Source organism: Pipistrellus kuhlii, unplaced genomic scaffold (assembly GCF_014108245.1).
Source record: "Pipistrellus kuhlii isolate mPipKuh1 unplaced genomic scaffold, mPipKuh1.p scaffold_m20_p_5, whole genome shotgun sequence".
Lineage (NCBI taxonomy): Eukaryota > Metazoa > Chordata > Mammalia > Chiroptera > Vespertilionidae > Pipistrellus > Pipistrellus kuhlii.
In genome coordinates, this window is record NW_023425551.1 from 16,316,634 (window position 1) to 16,333,427 (window position 16,794).

The 16,794-nt window shown below is 42.4% G+C and overlaps 1 protein-coding gene across 1 annotated transcript in view; it reads right to left on the reverse strand.

Annotated features, from left to right (window-relative positions):
- Nucleotides 1-13,562: 13,562 nt before the first annotated feature.
- MOXD1 (monooxygenase DBH like 1) overlaps nucleotides 13,563-16,794 on the reverse strand; it is a 75,999-nt gene continuing 72,767 nt past the window's right edge. The window contains exons 11-12 of the mRNA XM_036414730.2: nucleotides 14,472-14,640; nucleotides 13,563-13,993 (exon numbers count right to left, since the gene is read on the reverse strand). Of these exons, the coding sequence (XP_036270623.1) occupies nucleotides 13,826-13,993; nucleotides 14,472-14,640 (337 nt within the window). The 3' untranslated portion in view covers nucleotides 13,563-13,825. The remainder of the gene's footprint in view (nucleotides 13,994-14,471; nucleotides 14,641-16,794) is intronic.

Below are 16,794 nucleotides of genomic sequence, written 5' to 3' on the forward strand. Positions count from 1 at the left end.
CTGGTAACTACAACACCCTCTGTGTCCCATTGAATCAAGAATTTGCCTGCCATGTGTGTTTCGCTCTTCCTCAATTACCTGTGCACTGCCAATTTTTACTTTTAAATTATAAGAACCGGTACCTCCTTTTCTCCTTTGTCCAAAATGACTTACCCTATTTTCTCTCTCACTGTTTTGGGGAATTTTCATACTTCTGGGAATTCCCTATTCATAAGTATTACAATTTTATTTTCTCCTGTTAATCTGTCTCTGTTTGTTTTATTATTTTATTAGCTCAGCTAGAAGAATTTAGAAGGTGGAAGGAAAAGCATTATTTTAGCCCCCACAAACTCCATTGCTCTCTTCAGCTTTTCTGTTTAGGATTAAGGGGAGCTTGGCAGGAAAATTATATATGACAAACATGTCATATTCAGGTTGGATACACAGTAATTGCACTGTTTTATTGTGGGGAATGTGATATAATGATCTATTGAAGGGGTGTGACATCATGTAATATGTTATGTAATGAGTTACAAATAAATAAGAACTGATACTGTTATCAGTGGAAGTGGAGTTTCTTGGGTGCCGGGAGGAAAATAATTTCCTGAGGCTCCCATGGGAGGATAGCGTTTCTTGGAAAGCTTTACTGATGATTTAAAATTAAGGGGGTTTTCCTTCGAGATCCCATCCCTGTCCATTTTGCCATGGAAGAAGTCCAATCTTGTCTTCAGAAGCCAGGATTAAGGCCACTACCCTAAATTTCTGCTCCATATTAAAGCATAGTCTAATCCAGCTGTGTTAGCGTGTGTTCCCAGCTGCAGTCCATTGCAATGGGCCTTGCAGCTGCTTCAGACCACAAGTCAGGTGAGTATGAGTCATGGAACAAGAGAGAGTTAAGGGCAAGAGTAAAAAATGGAGGGGAAACACTTTGTCTGAGTTTGCCTTTTCTAGATTTCACACTCACAGGAGCTCCACCCTCCTATCCAATGATCTTTTTCCCAGGCTATTCTGACAAACAAGCACCTTCCCTACATCTCTTGACCTTTTGACCTCACTGTGCATGTGCCCATTTCCCTTTGTTGGGCCCCTTCCCCCAGTGATCTACAGGGAATGGACTGGTGGTTCCCTGAGGAGAGTGAAGCTGAGCTTCCTGGAGAAGCTGCTCAGTTGACCATGCTGATGTCTGGCCTCCCTTTTGCTCTCTTCCTATATTTATATTAATAAACTAGCTAATTACAATGATAGTAATATCTATCTATCTATCTATCTATATATATATATATATATATATATGCCTAAGCGACCGGCTGACCGGCTGGTAGGAATGATGCACATTGACCACCAGGGGGCAAACACTTAATGCAGGAGCTGCTGGGCAACAGCAACTTTGCAGAATGCCCTCTTACACTCTGGGACCCCTTGGGGGATGTCAGACTATCAGGTTCAGCCCAATCCCTACAAGCCAGGCTGAGGGACCTCACCTACCAGAGGGACCCCACTCACTCTGCAGACACTCTTCAAGCCCTGGCACCACCCTAAATGTGGCTGCTTAGGGAAGGACCATGAGAGGTTGTCTCCAGGGCATGTCCAGCCTCGTCTTGCCCAGTCCTATCCTGCCTGCCGCCTTCTAATTAATGTACTTTCAATGTGCACAAATTTGTGCACCAGGCCTCTAGTACTAGTATAAGATACCTAGGAAAGCCTGAGTTCAAGAGTCAAGTATAATTCATAAGAGATGAAAATTATTAAAAACTAGCAGCCCAGTGCACAAATTCTATCTGAGTCTTAAAAGGAACTCTGGGCCTAGAGGCCATAAATCCTTTCATTGATATTGTTATTATGTTAATTGTTGATTGTTAACTGTCCTGTGCTCACCTATGTAAGAGATGTATGTGTCTATCATTTTACTTTTTATCCAATCACAGAGGTCCCCTGCCTCCTAATCTATCACCAATGGTTTTCATGTACTGCAATGTATAACATACGGTGCAACACTGCCATTCTCCAGGAGTATTTGGCTCAAATTAACTCACAAAAACTCCCTATTGGGTTTAATGTTTTTTACATCGACAGTTGAAATGTATTAGTTAAGGCAGCCTTCTAAAAATAAGTAAACTTTTTAAAAAGAAAGATTAGTTAAAAATAAAAAGCATCAACAACCATGTATTGATTAGATAGAAAGATGATACCAAAATGAATTGTATTTGAGTAGCAGTTGAGGACTAGTAACATTTTGCAGGGTATTTCCAGAACATGCTTGTTACATGTGCTCCCTTGTGGCATCCGTAAGGTTGAACTGCTACTAATTCCTTCCAAGTCTCCACTAAATTCTAAACACCCTGCCCCAGCTGGTTTGGCTCAGTGGATAGAGCATCAGCCTGTGGATTGAAGGGTCCCAGGTTCAGTACTGCTCAAGGCCACAAGCCTGGGTTGTGTGCTTGATCCCCAGTATGAGGTGTGCAGGAGGCAGACAAATTGATGTTTCTTTCTCATCATTGATGTTTCTATCTCTTTCTCCTTTTCCTTCCTCTTTAAAATCAACAAAAGTATTTTTTTTATCTAAAATATATAAGCCTAAGTGATTGAGAGGGCAGGGCGGGGCGAGGATGAGCTCCCGACTCCGCCCCGCAGGGCGGAGTTAGCCCTAGCCCTCACCCAACCAATCAGGGTTAGCCGAGGCAGTGACATCACCACCGACCGGAGTAAAACCCCCTGGACTGGGAGAAGTTCGTGCTCTCTTCCGCCATGCTGCATGGGTGGGAGGGGCCCATGCTAGCATGGAGAAGGCTCTTTTGTTTATTGCATCGGACTCGGCTCCCTGGTGGTCCTTGGGGATCACGAAGTCTGGGCATAACATGATATATTGAACACCCTGATGCCAAAACTGTTTTGTATTTCTGAGTAAATCTCCAGCCACTGCACCATACTGATATCCAGGAGAAAAGAAACAGTTTGAGGGAAGAAGAAGGAAATGGAATGAAGGAGAGGGAGAACTATAACAGAGTGTGTGGGTGGGGAAAAGGGTAACTATTTAAGACTGTGGTATAAAAATATTACAAAAGGTATTTTTTATGGTATTGGGAATACCAGGCCCAACAAAGTACTCAAAATTAAAGAGTTTCCAGGCTGACAGTGATTGAGCCAAAAGAAAATCTGTTCTCCCCAATCTCCTCCTGGCTGTTCAGGTGCCACATGCGTATCTGACTAACGTTCAAATAGAAAGTTGGACTCCCCAGGCAAAATGGTGCTGGCGAGCCACCCATGACCTTTAAGAATCAATCATTGCCCATGGGCATCGGAGCCGGAGGAAATGATCTTCAGCTGGGCTGGTTCCCCTCCTCTGGCTGGCACACGATTACAAGGAGCACACTTTTTTGTTTTCAAACTGCCTGCCCAAATCTTCCAGTATTTTCCATCACTTTACTGCAGAAACAAATGCTAGCCTTAAGTTTAACAGGATGTGAACACTCTCTCCGGGTCCTTCTTCGCCCACTGTGATCTACGTAGATTGTTTTCGCAGCCAGATACCAAGAGCAAATATTGGTCTTTCTTCTTCCTGGGTCTCTGAGTTTTCTTTTATTCACATGCACCTAGCAACTCCCCAGAGTCAGGAGACATGGCCTGGGTCATATTGATGAGCTTGGTGTGGCTAACCACAGCTGACCGGTAGCCACTGGTCCTCCTTCCCAGTAGCCACTAGTCCTCCTTCCTCACTCAGCCCTCTCCTTTCCCTTCCTGCTCACCGGAAGCTGCCCACCTGTGGCTCTTGCCAGAACACCAGGTAGAGCAGGATGTTAGGCAATAAATGCAATACCTGTCGGCCATTTAAAAATTGACATAAAATATTGTTTCTAAGATTATATCACTCCTTTGGCTTGTCTCAAAGTTCCCACTCACAGGCTTACCCATCTTTTTGCTCCGAACAGTGAATGGGAATTCTTCTAATTCTTCCTGGTTTTCTTCTAATGCAGACACACACACACACACACACACACACACACACCACACACAGACACGCACACACACAGGCACACACAGGTGCAGGAAACATGTTTTGTTTATTTCTTTGTTTCTCTTGTTTGTTTTTGGAATGGAAGGAGGAGTTGAGGAGAGAAAGTTGGTTTGTTTTTTTAGTGTATATTTTTTAAGGTAAAAAGTATCAGGTGTATCAGCTTCCAAAAAATCATACTGTATCATAACTTTGGATATATGTCATTTTTTCATAAAAGATAAGTTTCTAGAACCAGTAAAGGAGGTCAGCCAGAATGAAGCTAAGCTGCTCCCTAAAGCAGAATTCCAACTTTGTTACAACATTTTGCCACTGATGATAAACACCTGCTTCCCTGAAGACGTTTACATACTGTTCGGATGTGAATCAAATTTGGTGGATGAAATACGACTGTTAAAAATCTTTCTATTTTGAACAAATCTTGTAAACTATAATGCATGTAACTGTCACTGCATATCAATCTGTGAAAAAAAAATGCGTGGGTGTAAATGCTTTTGAATAAAATTCCTACCACACCATCTTCTAGACAACTTATTAGCGTTGTGTTTCCTGTTTCCTATATCGTATGGGTGTAACTGTCAAAATCTCTTCATCGTTGCTCTCCTATTCATATTTCTTCTTAGAAACGTGGCAGGAGTGTGTGTTCAGAGCCATACGATCATGTAAGGGCCCATTCCTATCACCGCGAAGTCTACCTTTGTTCCGTAGGCTGCTATCCGACTAGGTTTGCTCTATAGAGCAGGTGACATCACTCCGCGACCCAGCTCCCTCAGCAGGCATCACTCATTAAGCAAGCTGCTTTCTCCTGCAGAGACTAGATTAGACTCAACCCTGCCGAATAGGAAGCCCCCCCACCCCCCAGCCAATCTCTTGAATGGGAGGAAGCCGCTGCAGCCCTTCAGTGTCTTGTCTCTGTGTCTCTCATCTGTCACGTTCACTCTGGGGGCCAGGATGGGAAACATGGCAGCTACTGCTTTCCCGCAGATCTATAATAGAAGGGGAAAAGGTGTGTGTGTGTGTGTGTGTGTGTGTGTGTGTGTGTGTGTGACCTCTCCAGATGTATGAGCCAGAGAACTTTCCAGAATATTAATAGCACTGGGCAAGACCTGCTCCAGGGCAGCTGGTGCCAGGACAGGAGGTCTCTCTGCAGCTGTGGAAGCAGCACAGTCTGTTCCCTGTCTTCATCAGCAATCCAGACAGAGTAAGAACAGGGCTTCCTGGCCTCTGGGGCCACTGGCCAGCGGGGGCTGGACAGGTGCCCCCCGCCGTGGCTTCCTCCTGGAGGGGGGCTGGCTTCCAGCAGAGGCGCCACGTGCTCCCCTGCCCTCCTCCCCTCCCCTGCTCCGCATGCTGGCTTCCTCAGGGCTCAGGAGCCAGTTATCTTTGGCAGCGGGAGGACTTACAACTGTTGTGTCTCTGAGCTCCGAGCTCTCTAGCAATGACCAAGTCGTGAATGGGGCTTTGTTGCGCTGCTCACCCCAGCCAGGAGCTGCAGACAGAGAGACCCTTTCTGTGGCTTCTTCTTGCACAGACCTCCCCCCCCACCACCTCCCCACCCCCCGGGCTTTGCAGCCTGAGTCCCAGGAAGCTTCCCAATGAGGTGCAAGGTCCCAGAGCTCAGTCTGTCCTCTCCCTGGTCTCCCCCGCCTCCTGCTCTTCTGGGCACCGCTGCCTCCTCGCCAAGCAGCCGTCTGAGGGAGAGGGGGTGCAGGGGCCTGATGCTCCGAGGCCAGTTCAAAGCCTGCGCCCCGTGGGAGCAGTCGTGGGGCCACCAGCTCCCCAACCCTCAGAGGGAATGTCCCTGGGTCCCTGTGCTCACAGAGGTTGTCAGGGACCCGTAAGACTACCAGGCTGACCCAGCCCAAGCATCTGACTTTGGTCCCCACCGCCACCCCTCCTCTAGCTCCCCGCTTTGGCCCCAGTGACTTCACCCCACCAATGCGCTCGCCTCACCATTACCAGCCGCCTTCCTGCTGACAACACGCACCAGTGCTCCCGGTCCTTTCTCCCCAGATCTCTGCTGTCTTTCTGGAAACATCAAGTCCAGAGCTAGCCTCCCAGGAAGCAGGAGGGAAGGGGGGCGGGGGGAGGGGGGTATGTGAGGGGAGAGACACCTCGCAAACAAGGGCGGGATGCTGGGATGACAACACAGCCTGGGTGCCCTGGACTCACCTGCCCCCTGACCTTATGCTAGTCATGCTTGCTCTGAGCTTGCTGTTTATTTTCATCCCAAAAAAGGAGATAGCACAAAACGCCCAGGACTAATTACTCGTTTCAAAACCTTCAGCCCGACACGTGGTGCTTCTCAAGATTCGTTTTTATTATCGCAGCTGCATTGGCCAGCATGTAATCTCATGATTTGATCTCACATCAAAATGCGTTCCAAGTTCAAATATACCTGGGAATGCTGTGGATGGAAGCTTCCCCGAGGACACGTGGAGGTTTATGATGTGCAGAGTTCATGCTAAGACTACTCCCACTTCAGAGAAGCCATTATAACCTTCCTTGTGGGAACCCTTAACACCACCCACATGATTAGGGCCCACTCAGGGTCCAGTTTCTGGAGGAGGCCACACACTAAAATGAAGAGAGAGACTAGAAAAGAGTTAATTTGGGACAAATGGGGGGCCAGGCGGGAGTCAACCTCTAGTGGAAAGACTCTCTAGGCTCTGGCCTTGCTATCCCTTTTATTGAGGCTGCTATGGGATACACCCATTACCCTTAAGCAGCTTTGGGAAACATCTAGTACCCTTAAGCAGCTTTGGGAAACACCCATAGCCCTTAGGCAGGTAATAAGCAGATTATCATATCAGTAAGGATTTACATGATTACAAGATGGAGAAGTTGCCTCAGTTACTATTGTCTCAATTAGATAGGGTGTGGTTGGCTCTGACCTTTCAGAGCTTCAAGGTTGACCAGCCTCTTTCTATTAGACGCACATGTGTCAAACACAAGGCCCTTGGGCCAAATCCATCCCGCCAGGCCTTGCAATGTGGCCCGCACCACGCTGTCATCACTGCACTCCGCTGCGTTTCCATCACAATGACAGTTTATGACTGTTCAGTAAACCATTCAGACTGCGATTTAGGCTGGATTTTAGATTTTGGCCCCTTCTCTGATTGAGTTCGACACCCCTATATTAGAGAGACAATGATTGGTTTCTGGCACTTCCTCAGACAAGGTTATCAGTGCTGGCTCAAGGCCCCAGTGCATATGGACTCTTTAAGAACTTGCAAAAAGGGCCAGAAACATATTTGGGAGACAAAGAAGGTAAAATCATATAAATAGGAAGAATTCCTGCATGTTGAGGCCCAGAATTTGAGAAATATTTTCCTTTGGACCCACGTGTAATAAATTTAACTCCATCTCTCTAAGTATTGCTTGGTTCTTCTTTGGTTTTCTGTAACACCTAGATGGTGCTGACCGTATAGGAGAGTGTCCATGACTCACTGTCCGAAGGGAGCAATAGCCTGGCAGGTTTCCAATCACACCCACGTGGGAGAAATTTTCAAAAGAGCAAACATACCTCTTGACATACTTTATTCTCCCTGCATTAACGTATTGTTGTGTAGAATTCAACTGCAGAGTCCCCAAACTAAGGGGGGAAATCCAATGACTGTGTTATGGTGCAGCATCCTATCTTCCCAGTCTGCTAATTCTCAGGCCTTCAATAGTTTTGGAAAAGCTGCAGAATGCTCAACCACAAGGCATAAATCAGTGTCACCTACTTTTTAATGAACAGATTGTGCTAAGATAATTACATGAAAAAGAAAACCTGTTATATCTGAAAGAATTGAACCTGGGACCCTTGAGTCTGCAGGCCCATGCTCTATTGTCTGAGCCAAACCAATTAGGGCTAAAAATTCATTTTAAAAAAATGTAAAATAAAATTTAAAAAGTAATGAAAAAAAGTTATTTGTTTCAATAGTGAGTGTGCTTTTAAAGTAAGAACTTGTCTTTTTCTCCAGACAGCTTGTATGCAGAACTGTATCTGACACTAATGTATTTAGCAGGCACTAAATACATTTTTAATATAATTATATCTTTTCAAGTATATTAAAATATAAAATTAATTTATACAGCTTTCATTACCTAACTCATCAGTTTCATGAGAAGGATTATGCAGACAGGTAATATAATGTGAAGCTTTCTATTCATTCAATGAAATCAATATTATTATGCCAGACACCTGCTAATTATTCAGGTTTTAGTGATAGAAAATTTGAATTTAGCAGGATTTCTCTTAAATGAACGCATTAATAATAAATTTGGAGATGTTTCATTATTTGTTAAACCAATGGCCCAGTGCATGAAATTCATGCACATTAAAAGGGAATTAATTAGAGGAAATATTTTAATATTGCTATTTGCCTTTTCTCTATAATAGAAGTGTCAGAGATGGAAGAAAATTAGTAAAATGTATGTGAAAATCTTCCTCCTGTCAGAGCCTAGGGCTTGCTGAGGGACCCAGAGTCCAGTCCCTGCCCACCGGTGCACTCAAAATCACTTGAGACAAGACCCGGCCTGTCCCACCCTCATTGGGCGAGATCCAGACCAGGCCGGCTCCATCCCTGTCAAGTCCCACCAGGCAGGGGCACAGCCTAAGGTACCCTGTCAAGCCCCGCTGGGCAGGGGGTGCACCCTAAGGTCCCTTGACCCGGCATCAGGGAGGGGGGAATGTCCTGAGGTCCCCCAGCCCAGGGCGAAGGGCACAGTCTGAGGTCCTTTGGGCCAGCACCAGGGAGGGAGGGGCGCACCTTGAGCTCCCCCAGCAAGCCCCACCAGGCAGGGTGAGTGGCCTCAGGTCCTGTGCCCCAGCCTGGTGCCAAGCAGCCCCCGGTCCCTGCTGATTTCTTGTTACGGGAACCCTGCCTCTGCTGTGGGTGCAGCCATCTTGTGATGGCATGAGGGTTAATTCGCATTTTAACCCTTTATTTTATAGGGTTGTTTCCATTTGAAGTGGCTAGAAACATTTGGTAACATCATTATGTTCCATAGATTCCACTAGTGTACAGAAGACAAGGGACTGTGAAGGAAAACAGTATTTGGGGTCAAAACCAATACTTTATAACAAATGTCTTTTCAAAGGCTACCTTAAGATAAGTCTTTTGTTCTTCTTGCATAACAATAATAGAAAATACGAAATTCTATTAGGGTTGCATTAAAATTTTATGCAGATCCTCAAATGTCCACCAGGCCATTTGAAAATATTCAAATCCTTTTTAAATTCTTACTTTGGAATCCTTCCAGAGAAAATTAGCATTCTCTTTGTAATGTGACAAATCTACCACAAGAGGGCACTGTACTCCCAATTCATTGCAAAAGAGGCTAAAATTAGAAACATTCTGTCCTGGCTTACTGCAGATTCCAGATGTTGCAAAAGGGACGTCTGCACGTGTCTATTGTACTTGGACAAAGATGGAACAGAAGCCTCATTAGCTCAATTCTTCCACCAAAAGCAAGGAAACAAATGTAATGAAAGCTATTGGTTTGTCAGAACATCAAGTAATTTCTCATTTGTCCACAAGGTGGCACCTCTTCCTTAATAATAGCTGGGCTGACAGAGTCATCTGTAAATTTTTAAAAATAACTTTGTCTTGACTGTCATTTTGCAAAATAACATTTCTGATAACGAAAAGCTTTATTAAGAAAATTTTTAAGTTTTTTTTTTCATCTAACTATGAAAATTTTTTTTATCTTTAGAGAATATGTTTCTGTTAACAGTGCAATAGAGACAATCTTTACTATGTCTAAGGAATTTGCACCAGTGCCTGGGCAGAGGTTCCTTAACGTAGGTAATTCTGAGTCTCACGTGTCTTTCATTTCCGGTGCTCGATTCAAACTCTCTCAACAAAACTGACAGAAATTCTCATTTTAAATAATCAGTAACAATTTACCCAGGAAAACCATGAAAAAGATAAATTCTGTTTTGAGGAATGTGGTTTCATTACTTAGTGTTGCAGCTAGGTTTTAAATTATGCTAAGTTTAGCTGGTTACTTTTCTCACTCATAAGATCTCATTTTGCCTTTTGACTTGCCCAGACCATATTAAAGTTCTCAAGCTCGAGGCATTTCTGGGCTAGATTGCAACACCAGGAAGCATGGTTTCTTTTGGTCACATTAGAGTGACATATTCTCCCCTTCAGGAAGCGGAAAGAAGCAGGATGGGTGAGAATGGGATTTTATAAGAAATGGAGACTGGTATAACATAACAATATTGATGAGCTTCTTTTTTGTTAATCCTCACCTGAGGGTATTTTTTCCACTGACATTTAGCAGGAGTGGAAGGAAGGGAGGGAAGGAAGGAGGAAGGAAGAGAGAGAGAGGAAGAGAGAGAGAAAGAGAGACGCCTAGACATGCTTGGCTGGAAAGTTGTTTGCTCCAAAGCTTGCTCCTTGGGGAATGTTCCTCCACCACAAATAGTTCAGTGGTCAATGAGTCTGGGTAATGCTTCACACTACCTAACTCCTCTTGGACTTTCAAATGCACTTGTATACCAGTATATTAAAGAATGAGAAGTTCTATGGTAAGCCTGCTATACTCTGTAACAGTTTTCCATGTCTCTTTATATTTTTCATGGAATACAGCTCTGGCCAAGGGAGTTAGGAATGCTGCCATGAGTCTATGCAAGGGACCATTTTCTGCTCATAAGTTGCCAGTTTGACTCTGCTGGATTTGGATACAACATTGATCAAGGTCTTGCAGGGCTAAGATGATCAAACTAACATATAAGAAGGTTTCCTGGTCCAAATAGTCTATGGAGAAGTGATGGTCCATGATGAAGAATAAGCTTTTCAACAAGCAGACTGTCAAATTACAGCAGGGAGGGGAGGGAGATCTGGGGGAGATAATAGATCAACCGAAGGACTTGTATACATGCATATAAGTACAACCAATGGATATAAAACTCTGGGGAGGGAGGGTATGTATGGGAGGGAGGGAGGGGGGCAAAAAAATCAATAAAATATATTAAATTAAAAAAGAAAAATTAAAAAAAATAAGCTTTTCCTTAGCTGAAAGGTTGCAAGAATATTTTAAAAACAAACAAACTCCTATATCCTTCATCCAGAGTCCTCGATTGTTATCATTTTACCATATTTGAATTATCATCCTCTCTCTGTAGACAGACAATAGATATAGATTGAATTTTTTTCTAAACTCTTTGAGAATAGTTTAAATAAGTTGAAGACATCTAACAATATTCATCAAAATTCTCAAATGTTTATAATTATTAAATAAAAATTCTAAAAAATATACAGTTATTACATCTGTAATTTAACTTATGGTAACTTATTGTGAGGAGCCATTTATAGGTATGAAACAGTCTTAATTATAAGAATGTTAATCATAGCAATGTCTATGACATTGAAAACTGGAAATGGCCAGGATAGCCAATAATAAGTATTTGGTTGAGCAAATTGTATCAGGCACCTAGATACTGTTTGTAAACATCCTCCTGTCTGCCACTCCTCATTGGCCGTTATAACCATTAGGAGACAGTTCAAAACCCCGAATACGTCTGCCGCTGTTGACTGTACCACTCCTCCCACTCCCAGGACTCCTTTGATCCTAGTTGATACTCTTCAGAGAAACTGATCACTCAAGACACCCTCAACCTCACAGGGCCTTGAAGAATATTGGTTTAATCACATATAGGTTTCTCCCACCCTACCTGCTTTAACAATCACACTGTGAACCATTGTCCAAGGAGACCCCATTTCACCTCAGGACCAAGGCACTCCCAGCTCAGGACAGATAATGTAACTTGATCCAGGGCAGCAATGACAAACCCGGGCTGTTCAGGAAGGTCTTTCAATATAAGAGCAAACTAACGTAGAATATAATCAGAATCCTACCAAGTCTTCAATAGATAACCTATCCCGATTTCAAATAGTGTCAATTTCTCAAAATTATATATATATATATATATATATATATATATATATATATATTCATAAATAATTTGTAGCAGAACAATGTCAGCTTTATTCTTAGTAACATCAACTAAAAAAAAAATTAAGATTCCCGTTTCTCTAAAAATGCAAGCCTCCAAAAGCTGTGTATCCTTTTTGAGCCAGTATGTTTACCCTCCTCACCAAGAACAATGAAAACAGATAACATTACATCATTTCCAAAGGAAATCATTTTACTTTGACATCTCAGATTCAGATGTCCTGAAGGAAAAATAAACACAAAATTTCAGATAAGCAATGTCTGGGATTATCATATTTCTTATATAAATATTTGTATGGAAAAATAATAAAGTCTAATATAGCAGTTATGGAATAAAAAGAAGAAAAGCTAACTATAATGTATGCCTCATAAATATTACAGACACCTCATTATGTGGACAAAATTCTTAGAATCAGGAAAGAAACACACCAAAACATAGCATTTATTTAAAAGACAATATAGTTAGTATTAAAGACATTGTTTGATAGGAAGGAAGGGCTTAAACACAGGATAGAAGATGCAAAGTGCTGAATGGATTGGACTGGAAACATCAGTACAGAATCACTTCTCTCAAGGAGTGTACAAGATGCCACACAAACATTTACTTTCATTTGGCTTATGCATATGACCCAAACTTAAGAAATGAGGAAAGGACACTTAATAAGATTTAGTGGAACTGTACAAAGAGAACCCAAAAACTCACAAGATTTCATTTGGTAGCAATTGCATTATGGAAAGTTAGTCTGTTACTTAATATAAAAATAAATCTACAATAGCAAGTGTGACTCCAATGGAGCCAGTAGGCAACGCGTGTGACCCCCGACTGCTACGTGGACCTCACACCCTCCTCAGGTGGCTCACATTCTCTGGCCTTTGACCTGGAACCCCAAAAAGGGCCCCTGACAGCACAGGGTTGAGGCCAACTACATTTCCCCCCTCCAGACTACCATCAGTTAGGTACCATTTCTCTGGTTCCCATAGCCTCATTCTTTCTTTCTTTTTAGTGCCAGAGCTCATGAAAACACTCACCCGGCCTGGGCTAAGCAGGATGCAGAAGTACTCTGAGATGGGTTAGGGCCGTGGTCGGCAAACTACGGCTCTCGAGCCACACGCGGCTCTTTGGCCCCTTGAATGTGGCTCTTCCACAAAATACCACAGCCTGGATGAGTCTGTTTTGAACAAGTGGCATTAGAAGAAGTTTAAGTTTAAAAAAATTGACTCTCAAAAGAATTTTCAATCGTTGTACTATTGATATTTGGCTCTGCTGACTAATGACTTTGTCCACAACTGAGTTAGGGGTTATACCAATAGACTCAGATAAATGAAGAGATGAAAATGGGCATCATCAGAAAGCACAGAGGTATGGGACCCTCGGGAATTCACAGAAAAAAAATAGAAATGAAAGGTGGGGGGCTGTTGTTTATGTTTAAAAAGCCACACCCAAAGAGCAATGAAGAGGAAGAAAACTGGAGTAGGAAGTACTTCCTTTGACATCTCTATGAGGAAAGCAGTTTTTAAAAGGAATATAGAAGCCAAACCAACATCTAAACATTAAAATAGCAATGACACGTGTTTAAATAAAACGTAATGCAGAATGAAATAAAGAATCCTTTTACTTCCATTTGACTTGATCCACATTTTGATAAAGGTTCTAAGTCAGGCCAGTTTTGCTTTATTGGTAATTGATACATTTTTATCAGCCATTTCTGAGGAACAGAAGCGAACCTATGCCATCTCTCAGGGAGACTGGGAGAGTGGGGAGGGAGGGAGTACATAAAAGGGGAGTCTCCGCAATCTTCACACTCCTCATGCCCAAAGTGTCTTTAACCTGCACACTCAATGAGTTTCCAATCACAGAAAACATCGTCACCGAGGACAACAGAGCTAGGACCAGGAGCGCAGGCTGCTCAGGATGCTGCCCAAGACTGCGACGCACACCAGCAGCTGGAGAGAAAGGCTTCTGTGCAGAGAAGAGGCAGGAGAGGGGCACATCAAGGGCTCTGCTTTGTACGGTCTTTCTATGTCTGGAGGCAAGGCCGTCATCCCTTGGATCTGAGAGTGAAAGAGCAGACAACACAGAGTGAGTGTGCGATCAAAGAGCAGACCGTGGCCACACTTGCCCAGTCCCTGCACTTCTGCAGGAATCAAGGGGGCAGGGGTGGGGCACAGATGGCTGCTGAGGTTGTCAAACATGAGGACAGTCACAAGCTCAAGGATTGCGAGGGAAGTGGAGAAGAGGGCCAGGCAGGCCTCCGGGACAGGGGACAAGCAAAGCAGGCTCCACCGCTTTTTGAAATTCTCATCTCATCCTATTCCTGCCTCACTACAACTTTAGTTTTAAAATAAATCTCCTCTTTCAAAGGAAAGCAATCAAGAGTGTTTGGTCAGCCCCAGGTAACCATTAAACAAATTACTGGATGAGTCCCTGGATGGATGGGTATTCATCTGTTCTCTAGATTTCACCTGTTGTGGATTCAGGTGACATGTGACATCTGGTTACCCCGAAAGGTTAAAACCAAGCAGGGCTTACCGACCACTCTGCGTTGTCAGTCTTGGAGCATCTCACGTTGACTGGCAGGCCCAGGACAAGCTTGTTGAAGGACAGACCTTCCTTTTTAGTCCACTTAAATTTATTCATCGCGTCCATGAAGGAAAGGTTTTTATATTGCTTGGGGCTTTTGATAATGAAAGGCCAGGTCCTGAATTAAAAATAGAAAAATTAAAATGCAATTAGTAATATTCAGAATAGAGGCATTACATGTTCCCATTACTTTTCAGCAGACATCATACTTGTTCATTTTTACAAAACAATGATGACCTAATGCAACGCATTGATGAACTCATCAGCAGTTACTGGAGGAAATACATACCAAATAAGGAGGATGACATTTAAAAAAAATGAAATTCCTTGTTTTATTGGCAGATGGGTATTACTTTTAGGCAATTTTAGCTCTGAAAGCTTTTCCAGAATCTCACAATTCCTCATTTATTTGTTTTGGCTCTAGTTAACAATACAACTGCTAAGCCAACAGTTCTAAATATTGAAATGCTAATAGTGAAATAAAGAAATGTGTTGGGCCCGGCCAGCATGGCTCAGTGATTGAATGTTAACCTATGAACCGGGAGGTCACTGTTTGATTCCTTGTCAGGGTACAGGCCGGACTTGCGGGCTTCATCCCCAGTGAGGGCTGTGCAGGAGACAGCCTATCAGTGACTCTCTCTCATCATTGATGTTTCTATCTCTCTCTCCCTCTCCCTTTCTCTCTGAAATCAATAGAAATATATTTTTAAAAAAAGAAATGTGTAGGACCTTAAAAAGTCCTGATACTGAGATGGACATTTCAGTTTCATACAGTTGAGAAGCCTGACCCCTAGTGGCCGCCCTATTCTGGCTTGCTGACATGGAAATAAATTCAAAAGATTTGAAATTGAAACGTTTTTACAATTTTACTGAGAAAAGAAATATTCTTCAGACTATGAGCTTTACTTCTACTTGCTTCTCTAAAAAAACCAAACCTGTTAAATGTCCAAGGAAGAAAGAAAAAAAACACAGAAGAATGACAAGACCTGCTTGAAAGTTACTCTTCTGTTAAATATATTATTGATTCCTGAAAGAAGGAAAAGTATAAGTGCTGACAGATATAAAAATTTACATAGCCAAAACCGGTGTGGCTCAGTGGATGGAGCGTCGGCCTGCAGACTGGGGGGTCCCAGGTTCAATTCCGGTCAGGGGCATGTACCTTGGTTGTGGGCACATCCCCAGTGGGGGGTGTGCAAGAGGCAGCTGATCGATGATTCTCTCTTATCGATGTTTCTAACACTCTATCCCTCTCTCTTCATCTCTGTAAAAAAAAATCAATAAAAATATATTTTAAAAAAATTTACATAGATGAATCCATGGGCCTTCCAGTAAATTATCATGGTAACCATCAGGTACCTGGCTCCCCTGAGACACCAAGGTGTTCCAATAATTACCAAATAATTAACCTCCAGCTGAGGAATCTATATTTTCATAATTTATCTTCACAATTTCTTCTTTTAAAAACATAACCTATTCAGGCACATTGAATATTCTCTTATTAAGTAAATTAAATATCCTTTATTAATTTTTTGGATTTATAAAGATAAATTCTTAATGTCTAAATTAAAATTATTTCCTCCATACCCTAGTAAATTATACAATGAAAAACAATGCATACCATACTACGATGTTTCTATTCTTCAGTCCTAACTTCCTTTCTATCTTTAATTAAAGTCAACATATCTTTGTTGAGTTTTAAATACACTATTTTGTAGAGACTCTAAGGTTAAATGCTATAAAGGAAAAGCAGTCAGCATCACTCTACATTAAGCATATCTATCAATGACCTAGAATCCATCACATTTTAATATTAACATGTTGTGAAGATTTGTAGAAATGCAATTCAGAATCAGTATAAAGTAAAAACTTGACTTGAAAGGTGCCTATTATGTTTATGTACAATGTCCTTTTAAATACAATAAAAGCTTCATATGGATTTTAATAAATACATAATAATTTTTAAATCAAATACTGGAAATGCAATTTACTTTTCAGAAGAGTAAGGTATCTATATAGCTGGAAAAAAAGAAAATCATCTTCATAACTAGGGAAATACTGGGGGGAAGGAGGGAATCATCAGCCTGTGGCCACCTAACATACCACAAGGTGGCGCTGGAATCTCTGCTAACCATCTGAGGTGGCCTAAACCCTCTGAGTTTTCAGCAGACTTGCTGTTGAGAGTGAATATTATTGTATGTAGATAAAACTTTAAAAAGCTTTGCTGCTAGACCATATCAGTAAACTAGCATTATTTTACATGAGGTATAAACAT